A 23,314-nucleotide genomic window follows, 5' to 3' on the forward strand; every position below is an offset into this window, starting at 1 on the left:
TATGCCTTCAAAGATAGACATCCGTAAACCCAGAGTGAGGCTCTTATCATTTTGTCTTTCCATTGCCTCCTTCACTATCCTCTACAGGCAGCACAGACACGGGTCTAGCTCTCGAGGCAATGAGGGGAATGTTCCAATACATGTATGGAGACCGCACCAACGCCCCGGACTTCTGTTTGCTGCTGACTGACGGAGAGTCTGACGACTACGATTACACAGTGGAGCAAGCAAATCTGGCCAAGAGGAAAGGTAAAGTGATAGAAACATTTGTTTACATATTGATTGAAGTGTAATTGTTAAGTTGACAGATGGATTTAACTGTTATTGTTGTGTTGCCTACTAGGACTCGCAGATGTGCCCTATTGATTTTCAGGTCACTAGGTCAAAGGTCAAGGTCATGGTGACCCAAAATAGTAAAATTGTTTCCGGATGATAACTCAAGAACGCTTATGCCTAGAACCATGAAACTTCATAGGTAGATTTATAATGACTGGCAGATGACCCCTAATGATTTTGAGGTCACTAGGTCAAAGGTCAAGGTCACGGTGACCTGAAATATTAAAATGGTTTCCGGATGATAACTCAAGAACGCTTATGCTTAGAATCATGAAACTTCATAGGTAGATTGGTAATGACTGGCAGATGACCCCTATTGATTTTCAGGTCACTAGGTCAAAGGTCAAGGTCACAGTGACCCGAAATAGTAAAATGGTTTCCGGATGATAACTCGAGAACGCTTATGCCTAGGATCATGAAACTTCATAGGTACATTGATCATGACTCGCAGATGACCCCTATTGATTTTGAGGTCACTAGGTCAAAGGTCAAGGTCATGGTGACCCGAAATAGTAAAATGGTTTCCGGATGATAACTCAAGAACGCTTATGCCTAGGATCATGAAACTTCATTGGTACATTGATCATGACTCGCAGATGACCCCTCTTGATTTTGAGGTCACTAGGTCAAAGGTCAAGGTCACAGTGACCCGAAATATGAACATGGTTTCCGGATGATAACTGAAGAACGCTTATGCCTAGGATCATGAAACTTGATAGGTAGATTGATCAGGACTCGAAGATGACCCCTATTGATTTTCAGGTCACTAGGTCAAAGATCAAGGTCACAGTGACAAAAAACATATTCACACAATGGCTGTCACTACAACGTAGAGCCCATATGGGGGGCATGCATGTTTTACAAACAGCCCTTGTTTACGTTTTCTTTTAGTAATTTTACACTCAAAGGATGATTTTTATGGCAGTAAAAACTCCAAAATAATGTGACACTATTTCCAGATTTCCTAATGGTATGAATGTGACACTATTTTAAGGAATCCTATTGTTTAGAATGCGACACTATATCCAGGTATCCCATTGGAAAGAATGTGATACTATTTGCAGGTACCCCATTGTTAGAATGTGACACTATTTCCAGGTATCCAAATGGTAAGAATATGACAGTTTTTTCCAGGTATCCGAATGGTTAGCATGTGACACTATTATCATGTCTCCAAATGGTTACAATGTGGCACTATTTCCAGGTATCCACATCATTGCCCTTGGTGTTGGTCTGAAAAACGGGACGGAGCTCCGGGCTGTGGCCAGCCCACCTATAGATGATAACGCCATCCTGCTGACTGACTTTGAGGAACTGGAGAAAATCAAGGAGAAGATCTTCAATGACTTGGCCAGCACCATCTGTCCTCGTTAGTCCATTGAAAACATTTATGTAACACCTGTATTTTTTTTTGATGATTTAAGTGGTATGATTTTTGTGGTCTTTGCAAAGTTTTATTTTAAGGTATATTATAAGATCCCTGATAAATTTGTCATATGTTGCAATAGTATTAATAGAGATATGGTGCATTAATGTTTATAGAGATATCAATCTTATACTTAATAAAAGGCTATTTTCTGTTTTGTGCATATTTACAAATCGAAGAAGTAATTACTAATCAATTTTATCAGAAGGCTTGGTAATTTTACCTAAGAGTTTGCAAAATTAGACATTGTTTACCATTCATTAGGCTATTTCTCAAATCATGTGAAATATTGATTGTTAAAAATATTGTTTAAATAACCATATAAATGTAATATATATATAGTGCAGATATAATTATATTTAATTTGCTTTTCAGAGTTACCAAAGCCAAGATGTAGAAGTGAGTCAAAACTTCATTAACATTTTATTTCTTTTATTACATCACCTGTGCGTATGTACTGTATACGTGAGTTTCATGACTTTATTTAATCCATATCCTTCAGTATGTGTGGGCCTGTAGGTTCAAAGTGGGCTTTTTTATTAGGTTCAGTAGGTTCAAAGCATGATGCATGTTAGTTGCTGAGTTCTACAACTGCATTCAGTTGTAGCTGTTTTACTGTTTCACATTGTGGGTATAAAAGTTTAATGGCTCATCTTTACGGCTTTACAATTGAAGATTGGAATTTCAAGGATAATCCTCCCTAGAATTCATTAAGTTTATTCAAGCAGAAATAAATCATTCAGATCAAGAACTATAAATTGGGTGGCCAAAATTAAAACAAAAATGCATATCTGATTTTATTGTGTCTTTCAGTGAAAAATTATTGTTGTAGATTTTCTAATCAATACCTTTATTTACACAAATTAAAGATGCAGGGATATATTGGTTAGCTATAATGTATGGCTACTTGCGGCTGGCATCATGTGTTATTGTCATGAAATCCTTTGCAAGGCAAATCTCCCCCTACGTCTTACTCAAGTACAGCTTTTGTCAGTCACTGGCTGAAGTAAGTGCACTTAGGACTGGTAAACCAGTTAAGCTCAGATGAAAAATATTCATAGGTTAACCAACCACAGAGATATGATCGATATAAAAAAAAATGTCAAAGAAAAAAAAACAGATAAACAAAGTCACATTTCATGTTGGTCAGTTAGTCATTAACCTATCATTTTGTTTGTTTTATAGGCTTACATAAGTCCTCTGATCTTCACTGAAAACTCATTTATGCTCAATTATCAGCTATGTTGCCCCAAGAATTGTTGAGTCACAACCCTCGAGTTAACCTAGAAAAATAAGTTCAATACATTTGGGATATTTGATTGGTCAGGCAGACAGTCAAAGAAACTGCTGATTCCACTCAAAAACTAAAACTAACAGATAAATGTTTAAGCTATTTATTCACAAAAAGCACATATTTAGGTCCAATGTCAAGGTCACAATTCAAGGTCAAAGGTAAAAAATGTCATGTAAATACTTTGTCCACGTTGGATTGATTTTCAAACAGCTTGGCACATGTGATCAGCACAATGAGAGGGAGTTCTAAATCCTTAATTTGCTTTACAAGATTTACTTTGTGGTAGTTACAAGGATACTGAGTAGTGCACAATATAACCAATTACACGTCCCTAGGTAAAAGGTCAAGTCACAATTTAGGGTCAATGGCAAAATAAGATAAATCAATTTATACTTTTTCCAGTCTTTGGCTGCATTTTTTTTTTTACTGATGGGCATATATCTTTGTGACAATTGCACCCTTGTACAATCTTGATAAAACTTGGTTAAATTTCATATGGTTGACCATAACTAAGCCAAGATATGAGGATTTACCTGTCAATATCCAAATTTAATTGCTGTTTTATCCATCCTCTGTATATTTTCGGTTTATCCATTGGTTGGTGATGCACAGTGATAACAAATAAAGAGACACTTAAAGACAAGAGGGCCTGGATGGTTGAGCAACTTTTTTTGCAGAATAGTTTTGCATTTCTATCAATAGTAAGAATTGATTACTCAGACACATTAAGCCTTTTGTTTTAATTTTCATAAAGTGTCTCTGGTTTTCTTTCAAATCCCATCATTAAAAAAGATTTGTAACAACAATAAAAAGATTTTTTTTTATTATCCATAATATCCTGTATCCAAAGACATCCCACTGCCTATTTGACAGCCCCCTGTGGCAACAGCAGCATTGATGAGCAGTTGGAGCTGTGCTGTGAAGGGGTACCACAGAAGTTGATTGCTGGTAACAGAACACTGTGCTGTGAATACAAGGCCTATGATCCAGACTGCTTCGTGTGCTGTGATGACTTCACCCTCGTTTCCAGGTTGAGCTGAGTTTTCTTGTAGTCTTGTACAGCTCTTAGTTGTATTGTGACAGAAGTAACATTGTCCTTTTAAGTATTCGGACAGGAGTTACAGTGCTCTTTAAAGTATTGGGACAGATGTAACAGTGCTGGTTTTAATGTATTTACCTGACAAGATATCCCTTGATTTTGAGATGGATTTCATAAAGGAGTAAAATCAAAAATGTTTGCATTTGTAAACAAAGCAATGTCACCTGAGCCCATGTGCAAATGCGTTCAGGTCCTAAATGGGGCACATTAAACACGGTCCTAAATACTGAAGATTTTTATGCCCCCCTTCGAAGAAGAGGGGGTATATTGCTTTGCTCATGTCGGTCAGTCGGTCGGTCTGTCGGTCCGTCCACCAGGTGGTTGTCAGACGATAACTCAAGAACGCTTGGGCCTAGGATCATGAAACTTCATAGGTACATTGATCATGACTCGCAGATGACCCCTATTGATTTTGAGGTCACTAGGTCAAAGGTCACTGTGACCAGAAATAGTAAAATGGTTTTTGAATGATAACTCAAGAACGCATACGCCTAGGATCATGAAACTTCATGGGTAGATTGATCATGACTTGCAGATGACCCCTATTGATTTTGAGGTCACTAGGTCAAAGGTCAAGGTCACGGTGACCCGAAATAGTAAAATGGTTTTCGGATGATAACTCAATAACGCATACGCCTAGGATCATGATACTTCATGGGTAGATTGATCATGACTCGCAGATGACCCCTATTGATTTTGAGGTCACTAGGTCAAAGGTCAAGGTCACGGTGACCCGAAATAGTAAAATGGTTTTCGGATGATAACTCAAGAACGCATACGCCTAGGATCATGAAACTTCATAGGTAGATTGATCATGACTTGCAGATGACCCTTATTGATTTTGAGGTCACAAGGTCAAAGGTCAAGGTCACGGTGACCCGAAATAGTAAAATGATTCTCGGATGATTACTCAAGAACGCTTTTGCCTAGGAACATAAAACTTCATAGGTACATTGATCGTGACCCGCAGATGACCCCTATTGATTTTCAGGTCACTAGGTCAAAGGTCAAGGTCACAGTGACAAAAATCGTATTTACACAATGGCTGCCACTACAATGGACAGCCGATATGGGGGGCATGCATGTTTTACAAACAGCCCTTGTTTTGTTTAGCTCACCTGTCACGAAGTGACATGGTGAGCTTATGTGACCGTGTGATGTCCAGCGTCCGTATGTGTGTGCGTGCGTGTGTCCTTCAAAATTTTGTTTGTGTAGACAGTAGAGGTCACAGTTTTCATCCAATCTTTATGAAATTGTGTCAGAATGTTTATCTTGATGAAATCTGGGTTGGGATTGTATTTGAGTCATCTGGGATCAAAAACTAGGTCACTAGGTCAAAAGCTAGGTCACATAATAGGTCAAATAATAGCAAAACCTTGTGTACACAATAGAGGTCGCAGTTTTCATCCAATCTTTATGAAATTTGGTCAGAATGTTTATTTTGATGAAATCTGGGTTGGGATTGTATTTGGGTCATCTGGGGTCAAAAACTAGGTCACTAGGTAAAAAACTAGGTTAAATAATAGAAAAACTTTGTGTAGACAGTAGAGGTCACAGTTTTCATCCAATTTTTATGAAATTTGGTCAGAATGTTTATCTTGATGAAATCTGGGTTGGGATTGTATTTGGGTCATCTGGGGTCAAAAACTAGGTCACTAGGTCAAAAACTAGGTCAAATAGTAGAAAAACCTTGTGTAGACAGTAGAGGTCACAGTTTTCATCCAATCTTTATGAAATTTGGTCAGAATGTTTCTCTGATGAAATCTGGGTTGGGATTGTATTTGGGTCATCTGGGGTCAAAAACTAGGTCACTAGGTCAAAAACTAGGTCAAATAGTAGAAAAACCTTGTGTAGACAGTAGAGGTCACAGTTTTCATCCAATCTTTATGAAATTTGGTTAGAATGTTTATCTTGATAAAATCTGGGTTTGGATTGTATTTGGGTCATCTGGGGTCAGAAACAAGGTCACTAGGTCAAACACTAGGTCAAATAATAGAAAAACCTGGTGTAGACAATAGAGGTCGCAGTTTTCATCCAATCTTTAAAAAATTTGGTAAGAATGTTTATCTTGATGAAATCTGGCTTGGGATTGTATTTGGGTCATCTGAGGTCAAAAACTAGGTCACTAGGTCAAATAATATAAAAAACGTCAACAATTTGTTTGTGTAGACAGTAGAGGTCACAGTTTTCATCCAATCTTTATGAAATTTAGCCAGAATGTTTATCTTGATGAAATTTGGGTTGGAATTGTATTTGGGTCATCTGGGGTCAAAAACTAGGTCACTAAGTCAAAAACTAGGTCACTAGGTCAAATAATAGAAAAACCTTGTATAGCCACTAAAGGTCACAGTTTTCCTCCAATCTTTATGAAATTTGGTCAGAATGTTTATCTTGATGAAATCTGGGTTGGGATTGTATTTGGGTCATCTTGGGTCAAAAACTTGGTCACTAGGTCAAATAATAGAAAAACCTTGTGTAGAAAATAGCGATCACAGTTTTCATCCAATCTTTATAAAATTTGATCAGAATGTTTATCTTTATGAAATCTGGGTTGGGATTGTATTTTGGTCACCTGGGCTCAAAAACTAGATCACTAGGTCAAATAATAGAAAAACCTTGTGTAGACAATAGAGGTCACAGTTTTCATCTTATCTTTATGAAATTTGGTTAGAATGTTTATCTTGATAAAATCTGGGTTGGGATTGTATTTGGGTCATCTGGGGTCAAAAACAAGGTCACTAGGTTAAATAATAGAAAAACCTGGTGTAGACAATAGAGGTTGCAGTTTTCATCTAATCTTTAAGAAATTTGGTCAGAATGTTTATCTTGATGAAATCTGGCTTGGGATTGTATTTGGGTCATCTGAGGTCAAAAACTAGGTCACTAGGTCAAATAATAGAAAAAATGTCAACAATTTATTTGTGTAGACAGTAGAGGTCACAGTTTTTATCCAATCTTTATGAAATATAGTCAGAATTTTTATCTTGATGAAATCTGGGTTGGGATTGTATTTGGGTCATCTGGGATCAAAAACTAGGTCACTAGGTCAAAAACTAGGTCACTAGGTCAAATGATAGAAAAACCTTGTATAGCCACTAGAGGTCACAGTTTTCCTCCAATCTTTATGAAATTTGGTCAGAATTTTTATCTTGATGAAATCTGGGTAGGGATTGTATTTGGGTCATCTGGGGCGAAAAACTAGGTCACTAGGTCAAATAATAGAAAAACCTTGTGTAGACAATAGAGGTCACAGTTTTCATCTAATCTTTATGAAAATAGGTCAGAATGTTTATCTTGATGAAATCTGGGTTGGAATCGTATTTGGTTAGTCAGGTGAGGGATTCAGGGCCATCATGGCCCTCTTGATTAAACAGTGGTATAATGAAAAATCTGCACTATTATAATTAGATAATATATATAAGAAATGAAACAAATTTAGCCAACAGATTATTTTAAAATAATAGCAATTTATCAAAAGATTTCTTGATAAAAAGAAAAGGTAAGTAAGATGTATGAAAAATTAGGAAACAACATTGTTGAGAGGTTATGATAAACACTATGTACTTATTATAAAAAAAAAACGAATACAAGTTTTAAACTTCCTGACGGATTGTAAAAAGTTTCTGTCACACTGTGTTGGCTTTAATATACAGACAGCTAATAAAGTAACAACAACTTTCTGGAACCTGAATTTGTTTCATTGCACAAGCACATGCCTTTTTAATTCCCCAGATTACTGTTGCTTGCAACAGTATCAAAATAAAGAAGAAAAAAACAAAACATTTCTTTCATTTACTTTTTAATACCACTAAATTTACTTAATAATTCATTTGTTATTTTGAAGCAAATGGCATAATTTGAAAAAAGGTTTCAACATATTAATAATGAATATTCCAAAATGTCCGGAAAAGTATTACTGTGCAGAAAATACTCGCTAACCAGTAGTGCCTGTTCTATCGTAACACTAAGGTATTTCTATGATAATAGAAATCAGATGGGGTAATCGGTCATCAGTAATTTGATGAGTTTATGGTGTAAGAGTGATTGAATGGGGTAATTTGGAAACAGTTAAGATTCAGGTAATGGAGTAACATTATATAAACAATTGAAGTGGTAAATAACTGTTAAGGTATATTACTGTAACCCAATCCTATTATTGTACTCTCATTTCCCAAACAGTAAAAGGGTGGTGTAACAGTATCAAGCTGAGAGGTAACATACAAAGCATAAGGAAGCAGTAGTAGTAGGCTTGAGGTTAAAGTAGTAGCCGGCCTCTGGTTACAGTAGAACCCAGTCTGAGCTTAGCCTCTCTGGGATAATAGTATTGGGTAATGCATTCTCAGCCCTTGGACAAAGCCTGTAAAACTGCATGAGGTCCAGGAAAAAATTCACGAATGCTGGCCGTAATGACCGGAAAAAATTGTGTTAATAGTTGAATAGTTGAATGGTCAGTTAATTGGCATTAAGGCCTGTACTAGTTATATGATTATTGGACATTATGGCCAGTAATTGCTTTAGGACATCCATGAAGGCTTGGTAACAGTTGGACCCAGTTAAGGGTAAAAGTAGTATGGAGTAAGAACAGTAGGATGGGGTTATGTTAGAAGCCACTCTAAGGTGACAGTAGTGTCACACAAAAATGTTGCTTGTCTGCTCCTCCTTGATTGATTTTTGTTCCCAGACAAGCTGAACAGTTTGCCTGGTCATCAGACAAGTCTGACAGGAAAACAATTACATGTATTCTTAATACTCTAAATTCAAAAAGCATTCTCATATAAAAGTAGGATTATTTAAAAGTAGTAGTTGGTCTTGTGTAACAGTTGTAACAAACAGTGCTGGCAAACCTATGGTGAGAAGGATAGTCATTAAAATACACATTCAATGAAGTCTTAATTGTGCCTTTTTAACCAGGTTTTCCGAAGGAAAAAATTGGTTATTAGATTGGCGAATGTCGGCGAGCGGGCGTAACAAGCTTTTCCGGGCCATAACTTTGTTGTTCATGGTGAGATATTAAAATCATTTGGCACGTTTGTTCACCATCATTAGATGTTGTGTTGCGCGAAAGAATTACTTCGATATCTCCAAGGTCAAGGTCACACTTTGAGTTCAAAGGTCAAAAATGGCCATAAATGAGCTTGTCCAGGCCATAACTATGTCATTCATTGTGAAATTTTAAAATCATTTGGCAAATTTGTTCACCATCATTTGACAGTGTGTCGCGCTAAAGAATAACATCAATATCTCCAAGGTAAAGGTCTTACTTTGAGTTCAAAGGATAAAAAATGGCCATAAATGAGCTTTCTGGGCCATAACTATGTCATTCATTGTGAGATTTTAAAATCATTTGGCGCATTTGTTCACCATCATTGGATGGTGTGTCTCGCGAAAGAATTATGTCAATATCTTCATGGTCAAGGTCGCCACGACTGAAAATAGATTAATTTTGAAACAAGGTGTAACTTTGAACAATCAGTAACAATGCACATTTTGAGTTGGTCTCCCTTTATCAGACTTTTTTTTCAAATTGAAATTAAAGTCGCCACAAGTAAAAATAGATTGAATCTTACACAAGGAGGGTAACTATGCACATTTTAAATTGTCTCCCTTTATCAGACTTTTTTTTTTCAAATTGAAAACTTGGTTTTGTGACAATTTTGTCACTTGTTTAAGTTATAAACCTAAAAGAATTCCCATTCTATTGTTGCAGGTATGCTGGAGAGTTCACTGCGTGCTGCTGTCGCTCTGCCTACGACACAAGGACTCACATGTGCTGTGGGAACCAGATACTGCCCCTGACGGCAGGGGCGTTCACGGGCTGCTGTCACAACGCCTCCTATGATACACGGACAGAGGTATAGCGTGGGCCAGACACATTGATAAGCTGCATATGAACTATGTTCTTGTGTAATACATGTAGTATATAAACTGTGCATGTTCAAGGTGTACATTAGGTCTTAAAATATTTGTCTTATACACTGCGCTTCCTCTGAACATCCTCCATCAATTTAAACAACTACCTTCAATAATGCTTCAATATTATTATGTACCTGTTTGAAATACTAAAAACATACCTGCTTTTTCAACCTATGATATACAGGTATACAATACTGAAAATTCCATATTATGCTACTTGCTATTTTTACGTTTCAATATTACTTATTTAGCTGGACTATTTTTTATAATGTCATCATACTGTTGTTAGAAAAAAATCTATATCAATAGGTGTAGCTTAATTGAAGAATCATTTCAAAAGCAACCAGTAAATTGAATCAACTTGAAATTGAGCTACAATATTTTCTAAATTTAATATGAATTTACCCAACCGTTTATGCAGCAGCATTTGAGTGTTTACTTTTTACAAAATATTCACTTATTCTTTATGGTCTTTAATAAAATAAGTTATATGTAATTTGAATTTCTTTGTGTTTAATAACTTTGTTTTGTCCTTTGGATTCTCGGCTAACTTGGCTAAGTCACAAGGTCTAAGGTCAATGTCACAATTTCAAAGGTCAAAACATAGTCTTGAGCTAATGAAAGATTTTGAAATAATGCAGTTACAAGCATACCGAGTGCTGCACATTATAATAAACTCTGTGTGTTTAAGGTCAATGTCACAATATAAGATTTAAGTTAAAGACTTATCAACTCAGACTTAATCCAGTCTCCCTGATTTGTTTGCTTATGTGTTTATATAAGAAAGGAATTATTGGTCCTTTTAATTTTCATTTCCTCTCAAAGATCTTTAAATTATATTTAGTACCATTTGAATCCCTTCAAATTTTAAGATTAATACTATGTGCCACCAAAGTTCTTTGAAGAGCATAAAACCCCATCAAGTTTACCTGTGTTTCCAGGTATGTTGTGACATGATTACGGTGCAGCCCAGTTTTGGTGAGAAGAACACGGGCTGTTGCAATGGGAAGAGCTATGACACACGATGTTCCAAGTGTGTTGGACTTCAGATCACAGCCAATTACAATACCAGCTCACAGTTGTGCTGTGATGGAAACATACAGGAGAAACAGTATGCTGAAAGGTAAGCACTCTTCAACATTGGATATTGTTAAAATGTTAAATTTTCAAATATGTAAATATTGTAAATTTTAAGCTATAATCTAATACGAACTTATAGTGCTTTTAAAATGCTTAAGTTTTACTGTTTACAGAAGTAGTATATTAGTTTGACTCTTTAAACTTTATCTAGAAAATATGTTATACTACACAAACCAATTCAAAGGTAAATTTTCTGGGAGATTGCATTGGCATTTTTTATATGGTAACCTGGAGATTTATATGAAGATTTCGCATTCAATCAACTCTCTGGAAATGTTCTTTAGATTTACTCCATAGACTCCAAGTACTGGTTCTATCCTGGAAACAGATTCAAGAATTTCTTATCTCACCTAAAAATGTTTAAGTTAACTATGGTAAGTGCTCACAGCCATGTTTTTTTTGTCTCCCAGATCATGCTGTTGTGCAGGGAGACAGTTCAATGTGGACATCTCCATTTGTTGTGAAAACAACTTGTATGAGCGACCAGGCAAATACGAGGTCACCTGCTGCGGAAAAGATGTCTTTGATCCCATCAAATCAATCTGCTGTGACGGCAAGGCAGTAAAGCGTGACTGGGGCCTTGACACTCATTGCTGTGGTCGTGATGCGTATGACAGGAAGACTGCAGTTTGCTGCGAAGGGAAAACAAATAAGATGAAAGGGTCTGAATCATGCTGTTGTGGTAACGGGGCCTATGACATATATACAGAAATCTGCTGCGATGGAAAAATCAATGACATGGCCCTTCCAGGTTTAAGAAATTCGTCGATATGTTGTGGGCAACAGGCGTTTGACCCCAGCCTACAGATATGCTGTGGCGGTAAAGTACGAGACCTTCTCCCAGCCAAAAGCACTGCATGCTGCGGCGCCAAGACCTACAACCCTGAACAGGAGAAGTGTGAGAATGGAGAGGTGAAGATCGTCGATGGAAAATGTTCCCGGAGGTCGTACTCACCCAAGAGTCAGACATGCTGTAATGGGTGGATTAATAACGCCACCTATCCCCAGCCCTACTCCCGATGTTGCTTTGATCGTCTGTATGACTCTCGCAATCACGTCTGCTGCTGCAACGGGAATCTGGAGGAGGCCGTGGCAGGCATATTCACCCAGTGTTGCTACAGTTACGCCTATGATTCTAGAACGCACACGTGCTGCGATGGTCAGATTGTGCGCAAACCATACCCAAGTGCTGAATGCTGCTGTGGACGACAGGCGTACGACAGCAGTCGTGAAATCTGCTGCGGTGGTGTTGTGAGACAATGTGGCATTGACAGGGGGGCATGTTGTGGGACCCTGGCCTATGACCCTGTGTTGCAGATATGCTGCGGAGGTAACCTCTTCCCAAGGACATTTGGAGAAGAGACTTTCTGCTGTGGCAAGGAGGCTTTTAACCCCATGCTGGCCGCCTGCTGTGGAGACAGAATCGCTTACCGCAAAGAAATCAATCTAGAGTGGTAAATGGATAAAATGTTTGCTATTATAAAAAATCTTTTTTGTAAACCAAATATGCTAAATATCATAAATATTTCAGTTGATATTATCACATTTTTAGACAAACAGTAAAACATGTTTGATATGTATTTTCTCTTTTTCAATGTACAATTTAAAAGTTGAATGTGAAGTTCTTAATTATGGAGGAGACCATATTGTAGTAAATCTTACATTATCATCAATGTATCTAATAATGTATTGATAAACTTACTAGAAAATAAAATAGTTTATCAAGTTTGATCCCCAATGTGGATGTGTTCTCAAGATCTTCCCCAAAGACACTCAGTACTGGTTATACTTTAGCTAAAACTTCCCTCATGTCAAAAAAAATGAACAAAAATATGAAGGTGCGCACACGTGTTAGTATGTTTCCTAAGTAACAGCCCACTTGAAGCAATATTTTGCTACCTGCACACAAGGCAAAAACGGTCACAACTCCAATTGTGTTGAAAACTTTTGAACGAAAATATGGAGGTGCACACATTTACATTCTGGTTAAAGTTTCAACTCTCTAGAAGCAGTATTTTTAATAACATGCCACACAAGTAGAACAAATGTTATTTGTTGAAATAAAAATGGGACATAACACAGGTTGTGTGGAAAGCCTGCAAACCAAAATACGGAGTTGCGCAAGTTCACATGCTAGGTCATTAGTGTACAGAGTACAGGTAAGCCCTCTACACAAAATAACAATATGAAATATTTGCAAATAAGGGGTCATAAATATGGTGTTGACAATATGTTGACCAAAACATAGAGGTGCGCAATTTCACATGCTTATTGCCATATTTGCAAAGTTTCATCGATCTTGTACCAATACTTTTGCTATTATTGAACAACACAAACATTTGATGGATTAACGAACAAGTGTAAATCAATGTATAAGACATTATTCTGTATTATTTAATTGAAATTATTTATGTTATTATGCTTCAGCCTAGTTATCAGCGATAAGCCTTTGTTTAACACTGTGTGCGAACGACTGGGTGGGGTAACGACAGGGCAATACTACCATCTGGCCAACCATTTAAAAAGTGGTGATCCGATAATAGCGGTCACTCGTCGACAACGGTCACTCTGGCCATTTCCCTTGACTGACCGGTGTTCTCAGATTTTACTGTTATTTCATTTATTACATGCAAACAAATGTTTCTGTAAACATTTGATATTTATAACACAAAAATTAACCAGAAAAAAATGTAAACACATAAACAGAGCGGTGACAACTCAAAAGTGCACCTACTGAAATGTAAATTTTATACAAAATTTACTTTTCAAAATGCATTTTATTCTGCTTACAAAATGATAAATTATTAACCTTTTAAGCAATATTTAATTGTTTCAGTCATTCTTATCTTATGACAACTAAACGCACATAGCCAGGGAATATAAAAAAATTATTTACGAAAAGAATTTTCGATAGAAAATGAGATTTTTTATCCAGATCTCTTGTTGAGAAAAGACCCTTTTCCAAATAAGCATATATTTATAAAGCACTTAGTCAAGTGAATCGCATAATTCCAGAATGATGCTTAGAGTGATGCCATTTCTAATGGTGCCGTCCAACGCCGCATCTAATTTCAACTCTTTACGCTTGTGAACATTCGGCGACGTAACGATATTGTTAACACAAGATGACAGTCAGAATTAGCCGTATAATTCCCGATTTAAGACTAAGAGTGGATACATTAATTGAATTTCTTTATTAAAGTGCTTGTTTTTATTCAATTATTTGCACAAATTTTGGCATTCATCGTTTGTATCGCGGTTTGTAATCAAAGATCTATCAATAATCTTGTTTAATGCTGCTGTGTTCAGCACAAGCCGATGCCCTCGTTATGATCAGACGTTGCCGACAAATACTTGATAACAACATGGTGTCATTAACCACAGGTGGCAGATGTCAAGTCATTAAACACAATCAATGATAGCTCCATGTGTTATCGCGTTATTAATATTGCGATGTCATAACTACGAGTTATTTAACGCCAAATACTCAACCGTTGCTTAAATTAGTTTTATATTCTGTAACATATTGTATAAATTTAAAGTAATTCGTCCGAACATATTTTCAGAAACTAAATATTGTAAATATATATTAGCCAGTCTAATCATTCTGATTCAGTTCTTAATACCTATTCATTTCAGATATTTAAAAAAAAAAACTGTTCAATGCAAGATAGCGTCCAAATCTCTTTGTAACATACATGTTTGTACATGTTCCTTTTTCGAAAAAATGTGATGAAGCATAATTTATCTAAACCTGAATCTGGAATACTAAAAAAGCGTTTAGTGTCAGCGCCAACTCTTAAAGTCGGTCGGGTGAGTGAAAACAAAACACTTTTTAGGCTTAAAGGGACCGTCAACCGCGAGTAACGAAAAAAGAAAAGTTTTTTACAATTATTATTTTATATAAGTTTAAATATCACGACTGGTATATTACATAACTTGAAAAAAAAATCATATTTTCAGTATATTCGGTAATAAAATTCGCGATGTGAAATCGAAAGTACATCGCTAAAATAGGTGACATAACGATACACACACTATAAATAATGCAAGTAGATTGATCATTTTATTTATAACATATATACAATTCACTACGCATTAACAATTTGCATTCCTGGGTTTACCACGTGACGATAATGATCAATCTACTTGCGTTATTTATAGTTAACTGGTAGTTACCTGGTACTGTACCTGTACCCTGTAAAATTAAAAGTGATGTAATGTACCAGTCGTGATATTTTAATCAATATAAACTAATAATTGTTTTAAAAAATACGGTATTTTAAAACTTTTCTTTTTCCGCCAATCGCGGTTGACGGTCCCTTTAATACATATTTTTGGTAAATTAATGTTTTCTCCATTGGTTTGTTAGTTTTCCCGTCTACGATTCATTTCTTATTGTCTAGTTTGTCCTTATAAAAATATTTACATTTAGGAAAATAGGCGAATTTTATAAAAAAGATAACTGGACGCTTTCCTTAAATATTATTTTAACACAGTTCTTCTCATGATGAGTGTATGGCAACAACTTCAATTAAATCCAACGGATGGACGAAGCAGCGACTACTTGCCCTACTTCGGAGCTTTCTTTCACAGAAACCTCAGTCAAAAGTGAATACAATATTGGAAATGCAAAAAAAAAGAATTCTATTAAAAAAAACTTCAAGCTAAACTATCAATTATATACATGTTACATAACACAATGGGATTATGTTGCAAGATAAAGAACACTTCGTTTTCCCTATATTTTCATTCAGTTCCAACAATGTGACGAGATCTCTCGGTCAAGCGTCCTCAGTCTCAACATTCAGTCAGATCCCATACACCCCGTTGGAGAAATTATTCGGACGAATTCTGGAATGAAAAATTGTATAAAGAGTCTAAAGGATCTGAATCGACTTGTCATTTCATACCATATTTCATTTATCAAATTTAGAAATGTGTAAGTCAGTCAGCCTTTGACTAGCTTACTAATAAAATTTCCTGGACAAGTTTACTAAATAGCACTATGATTTTTAGCGAAAACAACAATAAAAAAACAACATAAACTTTGATTTAAATTATTTTTGTGTCTACATTCATGGGAAACGCATTCAGAGAGCACACAAACTACCAACATGTGTGTTTAGAAATGCCATCATATACAAGTATTACTTCAATATTGGATCAACCAATGCATTTGTTCATGTGTATTTCAAAGTTCATTATAACTTTAAGCACATTGAGTGGCCCTATGCAAGGATCCAAAGTGTGTCCAAGCACGATGTAAGGACCTAGCGTGTGTCCAAACGCAATGTGAGGACCCAGAGTGTGTCCAAGCGCGATGTGAGGACCCAGCATGTGTCCAAGCACGATGCGAGGACCCAGAGTGTGTCCAAGCGCGATGTGAGGACCCAGAGTGTGTCCAAGCGCGATATGAGGACCCAGCGTGTGTCTAAGCGCGATGTGAGGACCCAGCGTGTGTCCAAGCGCTATGCGATGACATAGAGTGTGTCGAAGCGCGATGCGAGGACCCAGCGTGTGTCCAAGCGTGATGTGAGGACCCAGAGTGTGTCCAAGCGCGATGTTAGGACCCAGCGTGTGTCCAAGCCCTTTGCGATGACCAAGCATGTGTCGAAGCGCGATGCAAGGACCCAGCGTGTGTCCAAGCATGATGCGAGGACCCAGTGTGTGTCCAAGCACGATGTGAGGACCCAGCATGTGTCCAAGCATGATGTGCGGACCCAGCGTGTGTCCCAGCGCTATGTGAGTACCCAGCATGTGTCCAATCACTATGTGAGGACCCAGAGTGTGTCCCAGCGCGATGCGAGGACCCAGCGTATGTCCAAGCACGATGCGAGGACCCAGCGCATGTCCAAGCGCTATGCGATGACATAGAGTGTGTCGAAGCGCGATGCGAGGACCCAGCGTGTGTCCAAGCGCGATGTGAGGACCCAGCATGTGTCCAAGCACGATGCGAAGATCCAGCGCATGTCCAAGCGCTATGCGATGACATAGAGTGTGTCAAAGCGCGATGCGAGGACCCAGCGTGTGTCCAAGCACGATGCGAGGACCCAGAGTGTGTCCAAGCGCGATGCGAGGACCCAGAGTGTGTCGAAGCGCGATGCGAGGACCCAGCGTGTGTCCAAGCGCGATGTGAGGACCCAGCGTGTGTTCAAGCGCGATGTGAGGACCCAGCGTGTGTTCAAGCGCGATGTGAGGACCCAGATTGTGTCCAAGCGCGATGTGAGGACCCAGAGTGTGTCCAAGCGCGATGTGAGGACTCAGCGTGTGTCCAAGCGCGATGTGAGGACCCAGCGTGTGTCCAAGCACTTTGCGATGATCCAGCGTGTGTCGGAGCGCGATGCAAGGACCCAGTGTGTGTCCAAGCGCTATGCGATGACCCAGCATGTGTCCAAGCGTGATGTGAAGACCCAGCGTGTTTCCAAGCGCGATGTGAATGAAAAGAGTGTGTCCATGTGCTATGTGAGGACACCGAGTTTGTCAAAGCCCTATCTGAGGATAAATAATATATAAAGCACTTTATTTGAGGAACCAGAGGTGTCCAAGTAATATATGCTAATAATCTTCTAAATATTCTTGAAAATTGAGATGAACGCTGCGATCAGCGGCGATATCATGGCATCCACAGCACGCTTTGAAGACTAGTCTTCTGCGAACGAAAGTTTGCACTACGAGTGCACTACGACCCAGAATACGATTTAGACAATAACACACGGCAGAGCTATAATCGGCTTGCTGCCACTGAGCCATTATGACGTCCGGCCCAGCTTTTCCGTGTGTTAGTTTTTGATATTACATACTATTTTGTTCCTTCACAGCAACTTATTACACAACCAGCTTTCCGTACTTTTCTTATCATTCAATTAATTACGCAATTATTGCCGTATCTTGTATTACGTAAATTCTGTGACGAAATACAACAGTTTTAGCTAGACTCTATGGATTTTAGGGATAACAATTCAGATGTTTAACAGTGAAATGTTTGTTTAGCATCGAACGGATCCAAAACGTATTTCGAATTGTGTTTGTCTTGAATAATTGGAAGCTTCGATAAGAATAAAATTATTTATATTATTTATATTAGCCCGCGAATAACGGCCCGCTCGCGACGTCATTTTGTTACTGTTTATAGTAACAATATGTAATATACTTTCATAAGAAGAACCCCATGGACGCACTCGAAACGCAGTTGGGTCGTCGCAGAATAAACGGGCGTCTATGAATCAATTATCTGGTATTACCGGTACTGTAAACAGCGAAACGAGTACGACTATGTTACGTCCCTCTCATGTTCTTTGCTTTTCTATCGCGTAACTTGTGCGTGTATGGCTCCCCCAGAGCGATCCAACAACGTTCTAAGCAGGGCGCCGTTAAGACGCCGAACCTCGACGTTGACTTTGAATACGCCAAAAGAAGTCATCGTAAGGTAGCCAACGTTGGCCTTCTAAGCGTTTGAACGCCGTCTTCATGCGTTCTCACGAGGACTTCACGACCTCCTTGGCAACTCTACCGCGCACTGAGTCTCCGTAAAAAACGCTGTCAAAACGCCACTATGATGTGACGGGTGAAATATCGAAAACTTCTTTAGATATTTGTTAGCTGCGTTCGATGCAATTGAACGGGCTCTTTCACAATATTATACTATACTGTTTAATAACACAAACTTTCAATACCTTTGTAATTGATTTGCCCATCGCCATTAATGTCTGCAAGCTGAAAAAGTTCGTCTAGCTCTGGTTCTCTAAACTTCTTTCCCAGCGACGTCATAGCGTTACGTAACTCCGCTTTGGAGATGTTGCCGTTACCGTCCGTGTCGAATACTGAGTGCGAAGAGACAATGAGCGATTACATTTACAGATATTGTCAGATGTCTATTTAATTCGTTTTCTCGTTGTTACGATAAATAAAACATATTTCAATTTAAAGAAGTTTTAAATACGAATGCTTATTGGCTATAAGCAAAAATCCAATAAGGGTTTTAAAAAGAATGGAATTTACCAAATAAAACCCCAAATAGTTTACCTTTAAAAGCGTCCATTATCTCTTCTTCGAGGTCCACCTTTTGCATTTTCTTCGCAATCAGCTTCACAAACTCGTCGAATTCTACCTCGCCGCTGCCTAAAACATAAACGTGCAAATGCGAACAAAGGTCCGAGGAAAATAAAATATTTGATTTTTTTGGTAAAATTTCGTGTTAGCGATGATTTTGTTGTTTTTTTATTTGGAGTTTGGCAGTATTTCCCATATCGCAATATGCAACAGATGACTTGTTCATTGGATGACGGGGGATAGAGGAAGCTCCGCTTTAGATACGACACGTACTATTCTGAATCCCGGTTTATTGGCACATGCGAAAGACGAGTTTCAAGGTTCGACTGGAGTGGAGGAGCGAACCTGCGAACCTAAAGGTCTGACACGAGAGTTTTACGTTGTGTTAGTGTGTTGAACACACTTACAGCACAGTAATATCATGATGGTAAATGACTAGTTAGTTACTTGTAACCATCTTTAAACTTTTCACGGTTGGAAATAGTATACTAAATGATGGAAAATGTGCAATTTTATACTATTTACTCATCTTGATATACTAGGAGGCGTATTTTCATTTAAGGACACTCGTTCTTTTTCCCGATTGTGTGGAGAGAAAACTGACGTTCACTAAGAAATTACTGTTTTGGTCAAGGTTTTGAGACTGGCGACTTTTTTATCAAGTTAAAAGAAGCCGAAAACACGTTGAAAAAAACACAGTGAACGTTGATACGTGTCGATGTTTGTCTTACATATCACATGACATACCTTGGATGTTTCCAAAATGCATTCATTTTGAATGAGCTTTAAGAAAAAAAATGTGGTTAGGGGATCCTTGGTTACTTAATGGTGTCTTTTATTTCTGACTCAAGGTGAAGGTTACCATTGCATTATGTTAAGATCGGAATAAGTATAGTGTGATATGGTGCACCAGTACTAAATGTACGAATTATTTGCCAGTTACTGACAACTGCCCTACTAAAATCAGACGTATGGGAAAATGGCCGTTAAAAAACAACCAATTAAAACGAAAGTTACCGGCATGTGGCGGGACAAGAAAGTAAACCAAAGATCCTCAGATTTGCATTTCCAACTAGATAACAACTTAGATAGCCCGGTTAAACCATTCGATGAGATTGTCTATCGGTGCGTGATGTTATTTGAATGAAAGTAAAGATGCCGTTCGCCCGATGCAGGCTTATTGGCTAAGTGACGCTCGATTGGTCATTGTCGGCTCGGGTACTACTTACATGTACCCCGGGTACTCTTAAGTATTCTTACATGTACCCCGGGTACGGTAAATATACTTAATCGTACCCAATCTCCACGCAGAGTTGTCGTTCCTTGCTCTCACATACAACTCTGCATTAGGTTACAATATACTAAATCTTTTGGGAGTGCAATGCTATACTCTTTAAAAACCAAAACATCATTTATAAGAAGACACTATTTTCTGTGTGGGCACTTGCCATGACTTTATTTTAGAATGTTTCTTTGTGCATGTGGTAGGGAAAACATTGATGTTTAACAGAAATTCACTCATTTGCTTGAAGGTTAAAGACTAAATGAGACTTTGACAGATGGCGGGAAACCCTCATCCACTGGTACGAACCCGGTAAATTGATGGCTGTAAAACAGTGACTTCTGATTCGCATCGAGTTCTTTCTTGCAAAACGCATGACCCCCCTTTTTTATTGTCTAAATCATTGCGGCTTGGAATGCTCTTTAAGAAAAGGTATGGTTATGGGGGTCTCTATGCGCAAAAGTTTGACTTTATTTTTTGTTGAAGTTATTGCTTTTACATTGAATTTGTGTAGGAAATCTTTTGGTATATTGTAGCCATAAAGCTCAGCACGCCATTTTGTCTACCAAATAGCTAAAACCGAACAAACGCATGCAATGTATATTTGATTGGATATTTAAGATCGCATGCATTTAATTAAGAAATATGACTTTTAAATGTACGATAAATCGTGCAAAAACTTGTGAGTTTTAATGCAACTCTTTGGAACTATTTTATTGCCCATTTACACAGATGTAATCATTCCACGCACTTCACAAATGTAAACAATTGTACATATTTTTTATTGAGTGACGTTAGGCATTGCTTCGACGTATTTATGTATGTTGGTTTCTTAACATAAAAAAAACATATCAAGTTTATAATAATTAATTAAGACTGATATAAGATATCATGGTATGAGATGGTTTTCTTTAATGCAGTTAATGCAATGTAACCGTCGTGCAAGAGATTGTTTAGTATACTGTAACCTCAATGATGAACGCTTGAAATGATCATGACATGAATGAGACGCTTTCAAAACAATAGTCCGTTCTGAGCCCAACACAGAGGTGAATGTAATGTAACCGTCGTGCAAGAGATTGAATCATACCCGGTCGATTTTAGACTGTACCCGAGTTATATTCCCGCCCAAAATCCGATGTCGTAAAACGCGCTACCGATTATCTTAAAAAAAGTTCTCTTTTAACAAAACTGCATCAACATGCTTTTTGAGTATGAGTTTCGATAATATAGAGGCCATCTTACAGAAAATTGACATACATGTGAATATAATAAATTTCAAAAAGTAGCCGACAAAGACCGATTTAGCGTTACATTTCCCGGGTACGTTTAAGTATATTTACCGTACCCGGGGTACATGTAAGTATACTTAAGAGTACCCGGGGTACATGTAAGTAGTATCCGAGCCGACAATGACCAATCGAGCCTAAGTGACACTGTCGCATATCCGTTATTCGGCAGTAAAATACGACAAAAAAACTATAACAGACTACATATACTCACTGTCTGCATCAACGCCCTTGACCATGTCCCGGAGTTCGGTCTCGGATGGATCCTGGCCCAGTGAGCGCATGATGGTTTTCAGCTCCCTAGTCGAGATGGAACCATCTCCATTCGTGTCGAACATATTAAATATCTCCCGGAACTCTGCAGGGATTTGAAAAGCGTACCGGTTTAATACGTATTTAATACGTGTTTGATGCGTAAAGAACACAGAGATACTAAAGTCCACTTGCGAGTGCGTAATATTTTGATGGCCAAAAGAGGTAACGGGCATAACAATTCGTTTATAACGAATGAAACATAGGTTTATAGAACTTTATTTCATGCTTTCCTGTGGTTTATAGAGAAATATCAGTGAATTAAAACTGATAATTTCACTGTTTCAAACAGTGAAAATTATCAGTGAAACTTATCGATAATTTTCACTGTTTACTGTGAAATGACGTCATTTTTTTGACGAAATGACGTCATTGTCCCAGCCAAATTCTTTAGTTAAACTCTTTTAACCATGTATATAAACGGTGAATTTTTTTTTGTTGGATTCGGTGGAATATCGATTTTAATTCACTTGTGATTATAGAAAATATATTTTTCATGATCACTCGAGAATTGAAATCGATAATCCACCGATTCCAACAATTATCCTCTATAGAACCATTTTTCCACGATATCATTAGAGCTTTTATATGTTTTATGCATGTACAAAAGTCGTCAATCCCATTGACATACCGTCCAGTATTTATGAAATATCTTTTGATTTCTCATTAAGTCTCCATCAATTCAAGCAAACTTTTGAAAACTGATGAGTAGAAAATATCACTGTCCTTGTTATTTAAAACAACGCATTAAAATCACAAAAACAAGATGTTAGTTCAGCAATAAACAACGGTATGTAAAGGTGTCATTGGATTCTTACATGATTTGATTAATATTCGTGCAAATTAAATGATATAAACAATAATTTACTCTTACACGGAATTTCTGTCAGTGTCGAAATTTTGTCAGTAATTATTCTACGATAAATGTATATTTTGTATATATAATAATCAGTGAGTATATCATTATATAATTGTTAAATATACAATGCACTTTACCTTCAACAAACGAATCTCGTCCACAGGTTTGTTCGTCCATTTATCTAAGCAGTGGTAAAGGAACACTAGTTCAGTTACAAAAAACAGCACAATGAGCACAAATATGAAAGCGCATGAGTTAACTTCTATTGTATTTCTACTGTTTCAATTGATGCATTAACCTGCACATGTAACA

The 23,314-nt window shown here is 37.6% G+C and overlaps 2 protein-coding genes across 3 annotated transcripts in view; one reads left to right on the plus strand and one right to left on the minus strand.

Annotated features, from left to right (window-relative positions):
- Positions 1 to 12,948, plus strand: part of LOC127832674 (uncharacterized) — a 59,937-nt gene extending 46,989 nt beyond the window's left edge. For both annotated transcript variants that reach the window (XM_052358283.1, XM_052358284.1), the window contains 7 exons: positions 88 to 249; positions 1,541 to 1,705; positions 2,138 to 2,161; positions 3,930 to 4,086; positions 9,863 to 10,007; positions 11,010 to 11,191; positions 11,619 to 12,948. In XM_052358283.1, the coding sequence (XP_052214243.1) occupies positions 88 to 249; positions 1,541 to 1,705; positions 2,138 to 2,161; positions 3,930 to 4,086; positions 9,863 to 10,007; positions 11,010 to 11,191; positions 11,619 to 12,666 (1,883 nt within the window). In that variant the 3' untranslated portion in view covers positions 12,667 to 12,948. The remainder of the gene's footprint in view (positions 1 to 87; positions 250 to 1,540; positions 1,706 to 2,137; positions 2,162 to 3,929; positions 4,087 to 9,862; positions 10,008 to 11,009; positions 11,192 to 11,618) is intronic.
- A 253-nt stretch (positions 12,949 to 13,201) lies between these two features.
- LOC127832697 (neo-calmodulin-like) lies at positions 13,202 to 23,314 on the minus strand. The gene is made up of 5 exons (XM_052358332.1): positions 23,140 to 23,314; positions 22,046 to 22,189; positions 19,234 to 19,329; positions 18,885 to 19,031; positions 13,202 to 16,062 (listed from the first exon to the last, which is right to left on the minus strand). Exons 1-5 carry the CDS (start codon positions 23,177 to 23,179, stop codon positions 16,016 to 16,018), a joined length of 474 nt encoding a protein of 157 aa, XP_052214292.1. The 5' UTR covers positions 23,180 to 23,314; the 3' UTR covers positions 13,202 to 16,015.

This window comes from Dreissena polymorpha, chromosome 5 (assembly GCF_020536995.1).
Source record: "Dreissena polymorpha isolate Duluth1 chromosome 5, UMN_Dpol_1.0, whole genome shotgun sequence".
Classification (NCBI taxonomy): domain Eukaryota; kingdom Metazoa; phylum Mollusca; class Bivalvia; order Myida; family Dreissenidae; genus Dreissena; species Dreissena polymorpha.